Source organism: Pelmatolapia mariae, linkage group LG8 (assembly GCF_036321145.2).
Source record: "Pelmatolapia mariae isolate MD_Pm_ZW linkage group LG8, Pm_UMD_F_2, whole genome shotgun sequence".
Lineage (NCBI taxonomy): Eukaryota > Metazoa > Chordata > Actinopteri > Cichliformes > Cichlidae > Pelmatolapia > Pelmatolapia mariae.
Genome location: NC_086234.1, coordinates 12,362,878 through 12,380,892, shown reverse-complemented (window position 1 = coordinate 12,380,892; position 18,015 = coordinate 12,362,878). Strand labels below are relative to the sequence as shown.

General features: G+C 37.7%; 1 protein-coding gene across 3 annotated transcripts in view; it reads right to left on the bottom strand.

Annotated features, from left to right (window-relative positions):
• Positions 1-373: 373 nt before the first annotated feature.
• The window catches only part of LOC134633817 (A disintegrin and metalloproteinase with thrombospondin motifs 14), a 62,203-nt gene continuing 44,561 nt past the window's right edge, over positions 374-18,015 (bottom strand). For all 3 annotated transcript variants that reach the window (XM_063482885.1, XM_063482887.1, XM_063482886.1), the window contains 15 exons: positions 14,707-14,850; positions 14,448-14,580; positions 14,135-14,248; positions 13,782-13,930; positions 10,834-11,006; positions 10,500-10,633; positions 9,576-9,699; positions 9,250-9,330; positions 6,743-6,906; positions 6,491-6,656; positions 4,597-4,729; positions 4,201-4,408; positions 3,953-4,082; positions 3,259-3,366; positions 374-3,139 (listed from right to left, as the gene is read on the bottom strand). In XM_063482885.1, the coding sequence (XP_063338955.1) occupies positions 2,574-3,139; positions 3,259-3,366; positions 3,953-4,082; positions 4,201-4,408; positions 4,597-4,729; positions 6,491-6,656; positions 6,743-6,906; positions 9,250-9,330; positions 9,576-9,699; positions 10,500-10,633; positions 10,834-11,006; positions 13,782-13,930; positions 14,135-14,248; positions 14,448-14,580; positions 14,707-14,850 (2,527 nt within the window). In that variant the 3' untranslated portion in view covers positions 374-2,573. The remainder of the gene's footprint in view (positions 3,140-3,258; positions 3,367-3,952; positions 4,083-4,200; positions 4,409-4,596; positions 4,730-6,490; positions 6,657-6,742; positions 6,907-9,249; positions 9,331-9,575; positions 9,700-10,499; positions 10,634-10,833; positions 11,007-13,781; positions 13,931-14,134; positions 14,249-14,447; positions 14,581-14,706; positions 14,851-18,015) is intronic.

Sequence of the window (18,015 nt, the reverse complement as noted above, 5' to 3'; positions counted from 1 at the left end):
GTCTAATTTTTACACAGCAGAGCTGGCAGAGATCAGTGCCAGCCTGGCAGAAGAAGACTGGCTTCTAATAGGAATTATTGTCACATTGTGCCACTCAAACCTCATTAAGATTTGATTAAGAGGCATCACTTGTCTCTTGATACACCCTGTATATGACTGGACGTAGTTAATAAAGTGCTTGAATGTGTTTCAGTGCTTGTGATTTATTTCTAAGAGTTAGATCAGACAGAATGAATGTGTGAACTGGATGTTTTTGATTGAAACACACTTAGTCATGAATGCGCACCACTCAGGGGAGTAAAAAAGATCAAAGTAAAATATAACTGCAGTAAATGGATATGAGCAGAGGAAAGAGCAAAAGCAACATCTTTCAAATGTGTTTTACTTTGTTCACCATACCACTTAAAAATTCAATAAATATTAACATTAAAGCTTCCATTTAGGTACGTATATACAAGAATTATACAATAAAAATAATGACGTTATGAACCGCAATGCAGGACCGGTGTAACAGTACGCCCAACCACAGTGTGTAGACAGCATGGCCTGTATTTTGCAGTTGCAACACAACTTTTCATAACTTGAAATTTACACTATATACATTATTATCTGAAAAACATCAGTTACAAAAAATATATATCATAATGCGTTATATTCTGAAAAGCATTTTAAAGCATTAATTAACTGACTTCCACAAAAACAGACAGCGGGCATGCTACAGTGGGGTTGGCTTGCAAACAGTCATGATTTTTTCCTATCAGTGAGGATAATCAGCGGTATGTCGGACACCAAAAAAGAGCACCAGGGATAGAGAAGCCACTGAGCTTTCTGCCAGGAGTGATGGCATGAGGTTTGGAGGGTACCTCCAGGATAACTGTAGACTTCACGAGTGCTTGATTGTGATCAGTTAGTAAGGTAATACGATTATACCATTGTCTTAGTTGTACATTTAATAAGCATACTCAATTTGTTTAAAAAAACCCATCAAGCTAGGAGGAAAAAACAGCTAGAAATGTAAGAACATATGATAATCTGGCAGTTGTTTAAATAATAATTTGGCGTAATGACTCTTTGAATTTAGCTTCTAGCAGCTCATAACAGATCGTAGGGTAAGCAACATGACCACATGGCTAATTAGCACATTGTATATATGCACATTTATCAAGCTATTGCTCTGCTGTTACTTTACTAAAGCTTACTGAAGCTAAATTGACACTCATACTGTGTGTACCGACAGAATATTATTTTTCTTAAAGTAAAAAAAAAGGTTCAGTAGAGGCTTAGTTGTATTTCCCTGCAACGTTTGACTAGGCCTTTAGCTAGTAACTTAGTCACAACAATAAAGCAATGAAGCAATATCTGTGCCATGGCTGTTAACGCATCCTCTTGATGTGTTTCTGCGCATATATTATAAGCGAGAAACATAGCATGGAAAGAATCTTTACTAGAAATCAATGGCTAAATTACCTAAACAGTGAGTGGTGTTCTATTGGTCAAACACCATGGTCCAGGATAGGGCTGTTTATAAAAGTGTACGTGGCACCAGGACACTCTTGATCACAGGCAGATGATTGAGGATTCAAGGGACTTTAGTCCAAACAGACTGTTCCACATCTCCATTGCCAAGGTGGCTTTACAGAGCTGTGGCTGCAAGTCGGTTGGCACCTCTTGTGGCAACAATGGGGATAAAGGGAGCTGTCAATTTCAAGGAGCCCTATCAGGATGGGTTATCACCTGGGACTCCAAATGAGCTCGAGTAGGGGGGCAGGGAGGTTTGTGATTAAACTACTTCTTCTGCAACCCGAACTTAGAAGAGTGGAAGAATATGGATGGATACTGTATATATAAATGGAATTAGCATAGTATTTGATAGAATACGCCAGGTTAATACATAAGACTTTTTTTTGCCAGGGCTTTTTGAGTTTAGAGTAATAACTATTATGTACAACATAACAACTAACCTGCCAGTCCTGTAGCTACTTCTTGCATTTCATATGTGGGTAAAGCTGTCATAAAATGGCAACTGGCAGAGACAATGACACTAAACAGGGATAAGGATTTTTTTTTGTCTTTAAAAAATGTAGATCTATATTATAAATACAGTATAAGGTTTATAATTATTCTGGTGGCACACTCCAGACCCCATAGCTGGCACGCGCACCTCCAAAACCATAGTCTATGACCTCCTTATGTTCACGAGTTTAATAGTAGTTCTAATGCACTTGAAAAAAAAAACAGGCTTGCACAACTGTACACAGATAAAAACATGAATGTAGCAATGCAGTCATCACATTTTGAAGTCATTTTAGTTTACAGCACCTTTGTTTAAACTTTGTGGGTTTTTTTTCCATTTCATATTTGAAGCACACACGGCCGAGCGACGCCGTGCGCGCAGATCGCTCTGAAGTTTTGATGAGGTAACCACCACTGGGCTGGTCTAAGTTCACTATCATGGACAGAAAAAAAAAATAATAATAATAAAGAAAAACTTTGAGTAAATCACATACTGCAAAGGGTGTGCTGATGTTTGAGACCATTTCACCGAACAGCACATTCACAACATTGTTCACTGTTCATTTCTGAGCCGACAAGTTTCTGTGACTGGAGTCCCTCTCTGATCCTAAAGTGTCCCTTCTTGATCTTGCAGCAGCTGGGTCTAAAGTGCTGTTTGGGCTGTGCTCTTTAGAGGCTACTCCACTTGAGTCTGCTGTAGGCCGTGGTGGCCCCGGAGGTAGAACAGGCCCAGCATCTGAATCTCTCTTTCCAGCAGTGAGAAAGGATTCGCTGGTGGGATGCTGGGGCAGAGCAGCATTTGTCTGTGGTGAAGCTTGAGAAGTGGCAGCTGTAGTTGGCGCCGGGGTAGTAAAAAGACGCCGTCGAGTGATGGCTTTAGTGGTTTTTGGCGGGGTCTGTGTTGTGGCTACATGAGGTGCCTTGGAAGAGGCAGGATGAGAAAGGGCTGAGATGTCAGGTTCAGCTAAGGCTACTGGGGTGTTGTGAAAGTCAGGAACATGGGTGGTGAGGCTTTCTTTCTTGTCACAAGACTCACAGCAAAGCTTATAATATCCAGGGATGGAACAATACCGGGAAAGGACCTCCATTTGGCAGAAAATCGATTTATCCCCCAGACATGGCTCATCTAGTAATAACAGGACAGAGAACATCACTAAGAACTGTGGTGAAATGAACATTTCTACTTCTACTCTGTTTATATTGAAGTGATTGATTTCTGAAAAAAAAAACTGCATTGTAACTTACTTGAAGAGATTGTTTGGACAGGGTTTTCTGGAACTCTTAGATAGACAGCTTCGTCTTTTATTGTAGAGTTTTCCATTGTATGTGTGTCGAGAGAAGACCCTAGATGTCCTGAAGAGTGTAACAGCAAAAAAATAAGAATAACACACTGGAATTCTTTGTGTTTCTTTGTGTGTTTTTAAAGCACATAATTTTCCACTTACTGCCAATGCAAGGAAAAAGAAAAGAACTGAAAGAACTGGAGGCACTCAACTCTTTGAAGAGGAAGCAAAATGAGAAAGGTTGAGGAAGGGCACTGGTGCAGAAATATTTAAGGTCTTAAAGAAGTGTCTTTGTGTGCACAGGATATTTAATACAAAGAGCATTAATAGAAAACGTATTCAGTCCTGAAAAAAAGTTTTTGCCTATGTGGGTCTCAGGGGTCTTATGCAGCAATTTTGTTTCCATTAGTGACACAAAGTTATTTTTGGAGGATTTCTGCTCATGTTCACGAGGCAATTCTTGTGTAATGATACGCACGTTTTACACTACACTTCTCTAAAATCTGCTGCCAGGATTATGATGACATGTGCAAGACTCATAATGCTTAACTTGTCACAAGTCAGTAGCAGAAGCAGTGTCCTTTTAATGGTGTATATGAGACTAGTAGCAAGCTAGCCAAATCTCTCCTCTATTAGCACATGCATGTGCATCTCACCTGAACATGGTCCCAATTTGCAAATGAGGATTGTTTCCGGTTTCTCGCCCTCGCATTCTCCAATGGTGTTGTCACTGGTCTTGCATACCACCTGCCTCTGCTGAATGCCTTCGCCACAGGTCACTGAGCACTGCGACACACCCAACGCACACACACACAAATATGTTTTATTTTCATCAGCTTTCATCGAGAACACTGAGAAGAAGAAGAAGAAGTAGTAGAAGAAGAAGAGGAATATCCTGTCTCACCTGAGACCATGCCCCTGTCCTCCACTGGGCAGGACATACAGTATGGTTGCAGGCTCTCCTTATCTCTGGGCGTTCATCAGTGCAGTGTTTGCTGTGGACCACTTTGTTGGTACCATTGTGAAGCGCCTGCATGCACTGCACCAACCTGGTTTGGTACCCGAGTTTTCCACAGGTCTTGCTGCAAGGACTCCACTCTTCTACCACCCACCTATCAAGAGAGCACTGTGTTTGAATAAAACTATCCCTCTCATTCCAAAATTAAATAACCTTTCTACACTAGTTTTTACATCCTCACTAAAATGGTAAAGTCATGTCAGAGTGGACATACGGTATGAAAGCAATTTCAAAAGTGCTAATGCTGATAGAGCTGCAGTGCTGTAGTTTAAGGTCACTCACGTGGGCTGGCTGCAGTCTTGGGTGTTGCAGCGTTTTCGGATGGGTTTGGGCTTTTTGCTGGTTTCACAAAAGTTACGATGCACCAAACGGCTGTCACTCTTCCTTCTGCATCCATATTTGGTGTACTGTATGCCTAATGGATATAAAATTACATAAGGAATGTACCAGCAAGACTATAGATCATATACCATGTGACCTCCATCACTTTGTAAAAAATAATTTTATATAGAGTCCCAAATTTTCAGAGATTCAAAAGTAATTGGACAAAGAAATTCAACTTGTAAAAAACCTAATTTGACGTTCTTGTTCTTAAATGTGTAGCCAATAGTTTGCAGCTTGTTGTAAACCGTCTGCATTGATTTCTTGATTGTAGTCTTTCACAATGATATGCATACCTCCTTAAGGTAGGTAAGGTGCTCTTAGTTCTTCTCCTGCAGAGAAATAATTCTGCAATCATGCATTTTTGTTGTTTTCTGCAGTCTTTCAAGCCTTTTGGTGATGCTGAGCTGGCTAGTGCATTCATTCTTGCAAAGACTAGAGTCTCGATTTAGACAATCCCAAAGTTTTTGCTCTCTGTCTGAAGGGTTCATTTTAGTTTTCCAATCTAATGATGACCTCCTTTACTTGCATCAATGTCTCTTTGGACCACATATTAAGAGTTTCAGCAGCTACTGAAGTTCAACAAGTTCAACACTCAGAATCAACTCCAGATCCAGAACACGGAAACAGGCTTCATCTGGCCATGACACTTCTTATCAGTCAGTTGTACAATTAGCTTAGAGCCTGTGAAAATAGGGGACTGTGTATAAAACTGGTGGTAATAATAAACAGTTATTATTGAATTAAAGCTGAATATCTCCACTTCAATCACATCTTGATCGCTTGATTTATAATTGCCTGTATGGATGCACAGAGGCAAAAACACAAATATATAGTAGGGTCCAAAAGTCTGAGACTACACAGAAAATCTGTCAAAGCTTAAAATAATCAAAAAATTTGAAGCAAAGTTGAATAATTCTGGACTCTTTGTTGGTAACTATATCATCCCATCAGTGCATTTAGATAACACTTAGGCGTGTTTGATCAGTGCATCAAAAGTAAACCCTCTAGCAGCAGTTTGTTTCTTAGAAATATCAAGTTTTAAGCTTAAAAACCTGCTTATTAAGAGACATTTTGGTGGGAGGAAACATGAAATCAGAGCTAAGTAAAAGCTTCAGAAACTGAAGTCTCAATCTAAGTAAGGTGGGGCTTTCTCACAGTCAAATCTAGGCTTGATGCAAAGTTTTCTAAGAGAGCACTGCCTGACAGTCTACGCTACTTTGAAGAAACTGGATCACTTTATCTAAAGCAAAGGTCAGGCAGACCAAAAAAGATCACAGCACGAGAAAATCAATGCATCCAGCTTTGTTCCCTAAGAAAGAAAAGCAGCTAAAGAAACGAAGACTTCAGTCAACACGGCAAAAAAGGGCTGAAAGTGGTCTCAAAGGCCAAAGACTGAACTAATTGTCTGCAGAGACAATAAATGCTTGGCCTTATATTTCTGTTATTTTTTCATGTCTCCCCACAAAAATAGATATTCATAATTCATAATTAATTCATTCATAATTGTGTGTTTTAAGTTGGAACATCAGAAGCAAATTAAATGCAAAAATATAAGAAATAAAACTCAGGTGAAACGGGTTTATTATTGTTATATAATTATGGTATATAGTAAGCTATTAAAACCTTGAACTGTTGTGAGATGTTTTATTTCTTTAATTAATTTAACATTAATTTCTGTAGTTTAACTGAAAGCAGGAAAAAAAAATTGAACAGAAAAAAAATGTTGCCCAGATTTATCTTTACTTTTGTTAGAGCCTACGCAAAAACCTGCAGCTTCAGTACATTCACTGACCTCCCCCACAGGGTTTGGAGCACGGAGACCAGCTTTTCAGTGCCCACTCATATGTGTCCAGTTCGGCGAGGAGAACATTATTGTTGGTAATAAGTGGTAGCAGGTCCTCATGTATGATGTACTTATACGTTAAGCTAACTTTTGCATCTTCTTCCTGAGGAATGATCTGCAGCAAAGTGAACAAACGTTATTAGAAAAACAGAAATTTGGAAGGACAAACTGAAGCTCGGAAAATTTACTTGATACACTCACCAGGACTATGATCCCTTCATGCAGAGGGCCAGTTGTTTTCAATGTCTCCCTCTCACCCTCGATGGAATACTCCCACTGTAAACCATTTTCAATGAAGGTCTTTGATTTGGCATCTTCACTTTTTTCATTCAGTATGAAGTTTCCAGTTACTTGATTCTTCACAGCTGTCAGTAATGAAGAAACAGATATTTTATGGAGGCAGAGGGAAGTCCAAGGGAAGGGATGTCCAAATCTTTAAGTTTTATACAAATACAAATTCAAAGTTGGGATCAACCCATTCCCACCACAGAAAGTTTGCTCTAAGCAGAGAATGTGTCAATATGCCATTGTGGCTTTCTGACACCAGTTCTTCCAACTTGTGTTTTGTTTTGTCAGAGGAGAGAAGAGTGGCCCAAAAAGGAAGATGGTTTGCTTGGCTGAAAGCTGTTTGATTCTGACTCATCAGTCACCCCAAGGCTCATACTAGGATAAAAAAAAGGATCACTCTGTTATTTTGTCTCCATAACTGAAGACAGTGTCCTCCTTTTTCACACACAGCTTCACACTGTAAACTGCACGCAAGCAATTTGAAAGTCATTCGCTTTGAAGTAAGGCATAAAAAAACCATCTGCTGTTTTCACATCACTGGAGTTGCACCTACGATGTAACCTGTCAGCTGTGCTAATTGCACTTTATATATCACTATAAGAAATACACTTTTTCCTGCCAAAGTTTATCTATAATGTAGAGTCTGTATATAATATAGACTTTGGCTTCTCTGGAAACGAGGTGATGATTGCTTTCTTCGGACCTTAACAAAAGTCCTTTAGCATTCACACTTGCAAAAACGTAAGCATGCTAATTCATTTTCTGCTTTGTTGCTTTCAGGGCGTGATAAAAATGTCATATCTGAAAGAGAACACTGATCCTCCTCTTAACATATATTAATGTCAGTAGAGCTGAGTCTCCTGCCATTCTCTTTAATGTCATATTTAATTTTAAAATGTACATTTCAAACATCAAATGGGCTTTTAAAACTCCAAAATTTGCTCTTCAAAGTTTGAAGTTTGCTCTTTCAAAAATGTGGAGTCAAGATCTTTAATCTCTAAGGCAGTCGATGTCAAAACATTGTTTATAAAAATGTAAAAAATAAAATAAAATAAAAACTTTAAAGAGAAACATCTCAAACTCCTCCTGAGGTTCACTAAACATAGTCCCTAAAAATGGATAAACATGCTATTTCATGTGGTAGGCTACAGAAGCAGAGGGCAAAACAGAAGCAGGATATTTACAAATGGGGAAACAACACTAAAACCAACTCCCTAATTATGCTTTCATTACGCTTGTGCCACCAAAACATATCTGAGTCACAAGATCACCAGCACATGAACTATGGGGTGTCCTGTTGTGTCTGGTACCAGGAAGTTGGAAGCAGATGCTTGACTAGACAAAGAATCCAAAGAGTCTGAGGCTGGTACAGCATCATTGGCTTCTTATTGTGTTTTCTGAGCAGTTTCTGAGCAATTTGTGGTGGGGTGTGCATGCTATAGGAAGCTATATGAATTATTATTATAACATTTTGTAGTTCCTGATGCATAAGTGTTATTAAACCTGCACAAACAAAAATAAAGTCCTTCGTCTTTTAGGGGTCGCTACCCCAGATCATCTTCCTCCATCTCATCGTAGCATTCTCTTCTGACACATCAGCACGTTGCATATCTTCTTTTACTGCATCCATGAATCTTCTTTGTGCTCTTTGCTCTTTTACTCCTGTGTGACAGCTCCATATATTCACACCCTTCCTCTGCACATGTCCATACCATCTCAGCCTTGCCTCTTTAACTTCACCTCCAACCACTCAACCTGAGTTGTTCCTTTGGTGCACTTATTTCTAATCCCATCTCTCCAAGTCACTCCCAGTGAAAATTCTCCTATTCTCACACATCACGCCTGACACTCATTTCCACCCAGTCCACCCACCCTACGCTCTTTTTTCCACCTCTCTTGTGTACTGTCCATTGCACTGTATGGTTAAACCCACGTATTTAAACTTATCCACCTTCACTACATCTGTTCCTTGCAGTTTCATTGTTACTCTTGCCTCTTTCTCCTTCATATACATGTATTCTGTTTTGCTTCTGCTGACTTTCTCTCCTCTTCTGTCCAGCACATACTTCCACCTCTCTAGGCTCATCCACCTGCACACCGCTCTCACTATAGATCGTGAAGTTGTCTGCAAAACCTATAAAGTCCCTATAAAGTTTCTATAAGATGCTATTAGGTCATATTATTGCTAATAATTACCCCCTTATTCACTCAATCACTATTCTGTAAATTTTACTTCCATCAAAGAAATTTCAGATACTTTCTGTGAGCTGACTCTGAAATCTCTTTATTATTGAGAAAATATGTTGCAATCTGGTTTACAAACCCCTTGACTTCTAATTCTGTTCGCAAACCAGCCCTATTATTTTCAGTCAAAAGCATCAGATGTTTCCACACATGAAAAAAATGTGGGATGCACTCACCAATTATATGAGGGGAGGTCTCGTTCTCCTCAATGACTATGTGGCGGGCCCCTATTGGGATGTCAAACATTTTCAGCATTCCTAACAAGGCAAAAAGAAAGAGCACAGTTTAGCCCGGCGCTTTAAACAAGTTGTATTTTTAGGGGGCTCTAAAGAAGCCAATTATTTCTAAATCAAGATAATAAGACAGGGTCTTGATTAATGGTAAAGGCTGGTACATAGGCAGGCTGTGGCTAAAATATAGAAGAACTAGTCATTAAATTCGTTCTTAGCTAAGGGTTTAACATCCATTTCACCATTGTCCTGCCCCTGCAGTTGATAGTTACCGTTCTTTTTAGGGGTCTTGGTGAGTGTCAGCTTCACAGTGCGGCAGTGAGAGTTGTCTCCTTCACAAACTCCACATTTATCCTCTTGCTTGTAAGACCCAACTTCCTTGTCACAGCCTACATGCTGTAAGGAGAAAAGGCACAGCCAGTCAATCACATCAGTGGAACACTGTGACTGACTTTTACAGAGACACAGATTGTTTTGCTGGGAGAATGATGCCATGGAAGGACAAAGCACATGTCTGATTTGGACAGTGCCTTGTAAAATATAATGCATATTGGAAACATGTCTAGACATAACAAAAGAGTAACCAAAACACTGATTGTCTTCTCTACAACGCTGCCACACTGGGCCTAAGGTGAAAATGGAGACAAAATAAAAACCATGTCAAGGGGCAAAAGGTGATGTATTCTATTCAAATCATTTACACTTCAGTAATTAAATATCTATATATAATTTTAAACAACATTGCCATCATTAAAATAGAATCTACTAAAGGTCACAGCAGTATAACCTCTGGTGTAAAGCAATGCATAGATAGTGCATTAATAAGACATAGGATTTATTTTGAGGTGTGAAAACAGAATAAAATTGCTCTTATATATAGCTTTTAATTTGTTTATTTTAAAATTGATAGTGTACTTTAGAAACTATTGTTAGAAAAGGCAAAATACTCTCAAAACCAAATATGAATTTCAAACCCTAAGACAAAATCTCTTCCATTTAATTTAAAATGTAAACAGCTTACTGCTAATTGTATCTTGGATGACCGACCTTCCCAGTGCAAAATGATATAAATGCAAAGTCTGAAGACTTAAGGTCACTGACTTTTTTGTGTGTTGTAGTAAAAACCACAAGACGTGCCTGATTATCTCATTATGTCTTAAATATGTCAAAGTTTATGTTTTTGAGCAAACGCTTACCAGGCACTCTCCTCGAGCGCAAACACTGAATGGGTCTAAGTAGCTGCATCTTGTCCCATCATGCATCACCTGGTTCATAGATACCACCTCTCCCGTTTCCTTTGACTGACAGCTCAGCTCACATTTACGGGCCTCTGAAAGCACATGAAAACACATTTATACACACCCTGATTATCAAATGTGATAAAGACATCCGCAAGCTCTGACAGTCTGATAACACCTCCATGACTCTTAATGTTCCTGTGAAAAGCTGCTAATGCAAATACCATCTGTCCTCTTGCTGCTGTGCAGAAAACTTTCAAGCTCACCAGTGAAGCGGAGAGCCAGCTCTTACCATCTGGGTGCTCATAAGGCAGCCAGGTGTGCTTGATGTTTTTATGGTATTTGTTGCTTCTCTGGACGCACTGCTGAGCACGGAAGTCCTCGTAAGGGCCTGCACACTCCTCTGTGTTGCACATCTGGTAGTCAAACGCAGACCCGGGGCAATCTCTACCACCGTAGGCAGGTCTGATCAAGGACAAAAACATGATGCTGTTGAGCAAACTTCCTTCATAATGTTCCCAAAGATTCAAATGTCATTTTTGGGCTGTAATTGAACGAGACTAAAATCAGTCTATAACTGAAGAAGCTTCTTATATGAGAGGTGAAACATCTTCAAGCAACTTAAAGAATTCCAGACGCTTTTCTTTCCAAGCTCCTTAGACTAAAATCAGTTGTAAGTGTATTACTATTAAATATTTGAAACCTGATCCATCCTCCTAGCTACAAAAAAGAATATGGATATTTAAAAAAGCCTAAAGAATATGTTTGAATTCTGTAATTGAAATTGTAATACACCAAAGCTGTATGCAAATTTTTGACCTAGAATAGACACTTTGCTTTTGTTTGTTTTTTTCAAGTCAAACAATACAAATCAAATCACTTTAGCCAAGAAACATTAAAAGAAACTTGTTGAAATCTTTAAAACATTTAAAAAAAAATTAAAAATGGTTCAGGCACAAAAGTTTAGGAACCCAAAAGGTGGATACTTAGCATAACATGCTCTGTCACTGATATCACAGCTTGCACACACAGCTAAAACTTTTAAAAATTGATTGGAGAATTTCACCAAGTTTTCCTTGTTTTAATGTTGTTCTGAACACACAACATACTAAAAATCAATTTTCTGTTTGACTTTCTGGAAGGACTGCAGGAAACTTTCCAGTTTCCAGTGCAATTGGCTGTCTCACATCAGTGGGATTTACTTACAAATCCTCAGCCAGGTCCACAAAGTTAATTTATTTTTATTTCATCTAAACATAATAAGTAATAGTGCACTGACTTTTGATATTATTTTCTCAAGGATATCCAGATGTTTGCATACAACTAACCATTAACACTTCAGTGCTATTTGTACAGTTATTGTCTTTTATTGTAAAAGTTTAATTTGCCAGAGGTTTGAGTTACTGATGTCAGAACACCTGTAAGAACACCTCCAATTCATTCAATGAGCCCCAGTGAGCCAGAACTATATCTAAGGGGACAACAATGTCAGAAATCTCTAACTGAAACATCATGCTGTAAATAATGTTACTATTTACACCAGTGCATTTCCTGCAATGGAAAATCAAACTGTCTGCTGTGCTAATCAATCCCATATATCAGCAGACTACATTATGTCCTACATATTATTTGTCACGGTATGTTGTTGTGCAGTTCATGCAAGAAATCAATCTGCTTTACTGACGTTTACAAGCTCTGATTAAAGCACTGAGTGACAACTTTTCTACCAGTTGAGTATTTGAAAAAAAGAAAGTAAAATTTTTCAAAGTTGAAGCTGTCTTGCTATTATTTGCAGTTTCCTTTAGTTTTTACCCCTGCTTTTGTATCATGCAAATCACATGTTGCACTCTCGAAAAAGTGCAACATTTACTCACAAACTCCAGATTTAAAATTCTACATACGTATTCTACCTACGTAATTTACACAAAAGGCCAACACACAGTGCATTACGCGTGAACAGGTCATCTGATTTTAGCCTTAAAGTTGGTTAGGAATGTGTCTCTATTACAGTTAATAAAAGAACATCAACAAAAGAATCTGCACACTTAAATCTGATGATCCTAAAATTAGAACACATTGCAGATCCGATCAAATCTGTCCACTGAGAAAATTGCACCTTAATTTCACTGTTAAAAGTTTCATTGCTTTAATGGCAATAATGATTCTGATTCTGATTCTGAGATCTCAGTAAAATGAAAACCTAAATGGAATGCAGTCACTGATTATGTCGGCTAATCTCAGCTGGAAAAAATCATGGTCAGGGATTTGTATGTACGATAATTATCAAATAAAGCATTCAATGTTGTAAACTATCAGTGTTTCTATTGGGTAATGAGTAAATACATTATTTCTAATGACCAGCTGGGGGCAAAGAGCTCTGGCTGCAAAAAGAAATAAGGTGGCAATGACTGCTACTGTATGTTAGATATACTCTATGGTCTCAGCAAACACTACAATAAAATAGGGCGCGAGAGCCTGTTTTAGGGTTTGGCAGCCTTGTCTTTTACAAGCTGATACTGCATTAGCATTGAGTATGTGTAATTCCTTTCTTTGTTTCTGATTAAAAACAAACAAACAAAGAAAATCCTAAAATGGTAATTGCCAGAATGTGAAAGCTGACACTTCAAAATTTAACTTCAACAAACAATGCGTAGTATTAGAGATTCAACCAGAGGTTGCAATCATAATTATTGTGGCAAAGTTTTTTACTCTAGTAAAATTACTTACATCCTCCTTAAAATCATTTACATTATCTTTTGTGTCTCCTTTCCTGTAAAATAACCTGAAGGTTATGCACTACTTAACTTCTGTACTACTTAAAATTACTTACATTATAATTTTTTCTTCTTTCCTGTAAACAGCTGTTGTTGTTAAAGGTACACTGTTAAAATACAATGAAATCACATTTAATTCTATTACACCATCATAACACCTCACTTTGACCTTTCTCTTCATTAAAAGTATAAACGCACAAGTATGAGGTTTTTATAGTTTTATAAATAAATCAATGAAACCAAATCTAAGTCAAGCTTAACAAACCCGGGACTGGATTAAAAAAACGTCTCTGAAGCTCTTCATTCACACTTATATAGTACATTAACATCTTTTAGATGAATACTGATACTGATGATACTGTGTGATCAAATACTATTTTTTCACTATCCGTATAGCTGTTTTATTTTCTGTTTTTTTCTTAGTTTTGCGACATAGATTCAGCTTCCTTGTTGCTGTAGCACTCACGGAGGATTGTTGCACTGTCTGCTGCGGGAGCGAATTCCACCTCCACATGTTCTGGAGCAAGAGCCCAACTTTGACCAGGAACTCCAACTTCCATCATGGCCCTGAGGCTCCTGGCTGGTTCGCCAGATGCAATGACCCTTGAAGCACCACTGAAAATCAGTGTCCATTAAAATTGAGAGACAGGGGGAAAGGAAGAAGAAAAGAAAGGTCAAAAAGTCCAAACTGATGACATTTGGCTTCTCTGAAAATATTGCTCAGAAACTCTATTTCTGCTTCCTATTTTTAGAGAGTTCCACTTAGCAATTATTGTAAAGAAAAAATAAAATTACAGATGATTCAGAGACATTTCCTACCTTTCCTGGTGCACACTCTGTTCCATCCACTGGAGGACCTTTTTTAGTTTTACAAAAGTACTGGTTGTCAGGGTGGCTGCACCACAGCTGCTTGCAGGGGTCGTAGGTTCGAAACTAAATGAGCAATTAAACAGCAAACCTGAGCACTCATTCTTTTTGGAAACATAGATACTCCTCAGCAGCATTAAAAAATACTAATTAAAAAATTGTTGAATATTCTAATTATTTCAACTATATGGTTATTATATGGTAGAATAAATAAACAATTCAAATGAATAAATCTATATATCTTGGGGCCACAAAGGTTACTTACAGCAGTGCACATTTTATAACCAACACCAAAATCAAAGCGGCACTGTTCATCCATTGAATAATTTATTCCAGGGAGCTCAGGAAGCTTGGGCCACTTATGTTCAAAGGGATCATCCAGCAAGCAGTCATAGGAGCTGAGGAAGCAATAAGAATAATAAGGACATAAATGTTATATGCAATGCGAGGTCAGGAGCAGACCGCATATGAAAAGAGAAGAAACAAATTAATTTACACAACAGCTGTGCAAAGAGCAAACATACTGGATGTATCTGTTGAGCTCCTGCTTGCTGCAACGTGACCAGTGATAGCGGTGAAAAGCTGCTTGGACAAGTGGTGCCATGATGCTACCCATGCTGGTCTCATCAGCACAACGATTCCCTTGGCCATCATGCTCCATACCCAACCTGAAGGGCAAAAGTACAGAAGAGCATAGATTGTAAGCATGGCGAGAGATAAAGTCACAGCAAACAATATTTTCTGAATTCTGTCTGTTGTTATGCACTACGAATACAACAGGATTGCGTAGCAGAGTTGTGTACTGCACCTCTGCACTTTCTGAACACTGATCGAAATTTGGAAACTGTCAGCTATCATAATTTTTTTTTGTTCTTTATCAAAATTACAAGCTTGTTCAATTCCATCTAAGTCACAGCAGGGTCCCCAGCAATACACGTGTGACATTTGAAGCAGTTCGGATAACAGCTGTCGGTATAGATGAAGAACAAACACAGAAACATCAATTTATAAAACATTAATGTCTACAAATTAAACCATTTAAAAAATATCTTCAAGTACTCTTTAATTATTCTTTTCATGGAATAAAATCTGAATTCACGTGTCTATATGCTAATTATGAAGGTACAGGTAGCAGACAGCCAATATAGATTTGCATGGAGAATGGCAGGAGCAACAGGTAGAAAAAGAAAATCAGCCTACACACACATTACTGGGTCACTACTATCACATTAATGCTACAATACTTATTAAAACGTTACATACTGTTGACATTTGATAGCATTAAAAACATCTTACTCATTTATCATAAAAATTGATGACTTTTCCTAAAATGATAATATTAAAAATGTTATACCAATATAGATTTGGTATAACCATACAAGTTATACAAGTTTTTGTGAATTTACAATATTATAGGTTAAATTTGACATGTACTGTATCCATTCAGATGGATTTTAGATCTATCACTGTGTGTCTGCTTAAGAATAATTGTGGTTTTAGGAAATCTCGATACTGTGTTGTCTCTGTCTCTGTGTGGGGTTTTTTTTTTTCTTTTTTTTTCTGTGATTTTTGATTTTTGATTTTGTTTGGTGGAATACTTCAAGGGGAACCTTGACACTGTCACAGGCACTGTCTGTATTCCCACAACTACTGCATAGGTCCCCATAGAGGTTATAGTTAGGGTTATTTTATGTTTTCATGTTTTGGATAAAACAGGACATGATATTTTGTGATAGTAGATGTTTTTCCAACTAAAACAAATGCTGTATAACCAAAAATATATGCTCTCCCTGCTGTAAATGAATTAATTAATCATCTTATAATATTTATACGTCTAAATAGATCTGCAGTTCAAAATGTGGAACAAACACATTTTATGAGAGAATTCTTGACCCAGCGCAAAACTGACTGGGACAATACTGTGAAGAACTAAAATGTGAACAGTATGTACGAGTTAAATCATACAAGTGTAAAAATGTCACTTTGCTATTTTATTGCACCAGAATCCCTAACCAATAATCTCCTAGAAGCTCTGCTGCCTGGAAACTATAAAACAGCCATATTGTTTATACACTTTGATTATTGTATAAAGTTATAGGGGAAGGCTGCCAGTGGTAGATTAAAATTTATCATAAAAACAATCAAAATGTTGTTTTTTAACATTATGCAACAGAGAAAAACAATTTCCTAAAATGTTGAAATATTTCTTTGAGAGATAAGTTAGTGGCTTAACTGACAGAAACCAGGCAGATAATGCTTTACAAAAACAGGCACGGTCAAAGCGCAATCTTAGCAGGCTAAATGCTGGACAAGTGAGATTAGAGGCGAGTGCATGTGCAGGTGGTTATCAGCATCGGACTTATGATTCCCTTAGACATTTTTATGGAAGCTGTGTTTTTTAAATGTTAACAAATTTTACTGTTGTTTATTTGATATAGAGTAATTGCAAACCTCATTAAAGCTGCACTGCAGGAACGCCAACCTCCAGTAAGAAAGTACAGAAGCTCGATTAACAAGGGAGGTGAGCTCTAAATTGAACTATCAAGTTGGTGAAGCTTTGTGGACACAGTATTTGAATGCCAACAAAATAATTGCCTTCTTTTCTTCTTTGTCATGAGTTATTCAAACACTTAACTGCAGCATCACAGCAGGATATCCACATGTAGTTTAAGACAAGTGGACAAAACCGCAGGAACAGTCTTCAACTGTTAATTAAGAATACATCAGTTGTGTCTTGCTCCCAACAATTAACTGAAATATTGCCTTTAAGGGGTTTGAAAATAATACCTAATAATATATCATGCCAATATTACTGCTGTCAGTGACAACAATATTTTGATTTTGATATATAATATATTCTTTTCATTTAACTTCTATTGCCTTTATTAAAGAGTCACAAAAAGCTAAAGCTCACCCCTGTGTGCACTGGTCATAAGGAAGAGAATATAATGGAGAGGTTGCCAGTCTATCACAGAGCGCAAACTCATATTCACACCTACTGGAAATGTGTAGCTTTCATTTCAGCTAGCTCTCATGTGTTTGGATTGAGGAGGCCACAAATAAGCCCACACAGCCATGAAGACACAAACAGGTCGCAGATGATTAGATGTGATCTTATCCCATGATGACTGCTGTGAGGTCAGCAGGTGTTTGAATCGCAGAAAAACAACGATGCTGTAAAATCGCAAGTCTATTTCATTATTTAAAAACTAACTGAGGTCAAACTAAAAAAGAGGCAAACTTGGACTCAAAACAAGAGGTTGTTTTTAAACATATCTGATAAAAGGCTTTGCTGTGTAATAAATCCATGCCCCATAGGCAAAAAATAAATGTATTTCAGACGAAATGCTGCTCAGATCTGACTGCTTCTGGCAGGAAAATACAAAAAGAAAAAAGAAAAAGAAATCAAGTGGGTTTCACTTTCTACAGGTGTTATTTTGCAAAGCAACGGTAATTGCACCTGCAATTAACTGGTGCAATTAAAAACTCTGCAGGGTGCAATGACACCAATCCAACTACCTCTGACCATGTCTGTTGCAGAATAGTTCTGCATTCATAGGCTCATGCCTCACACCTCAAACACTGACTGAAGCAGAATATAAAACTTCAATCATTTTCGATAAGAGAAACAGGCAAAATATATTCAAACCATTCTCATCTAAATTTTTTGAATTTTTTTTAAAACAACTTGACATTCTGAGTCATGATGAATAATTGAGTAAAATGATCACATTTTAATATCAAACACTATTAGTGTAAAATATATGATGTATATATTGCTCAGTTTTAACATGTTTTCTAATGGGTAGGTTATGAAAAAGCAAAGACGACTT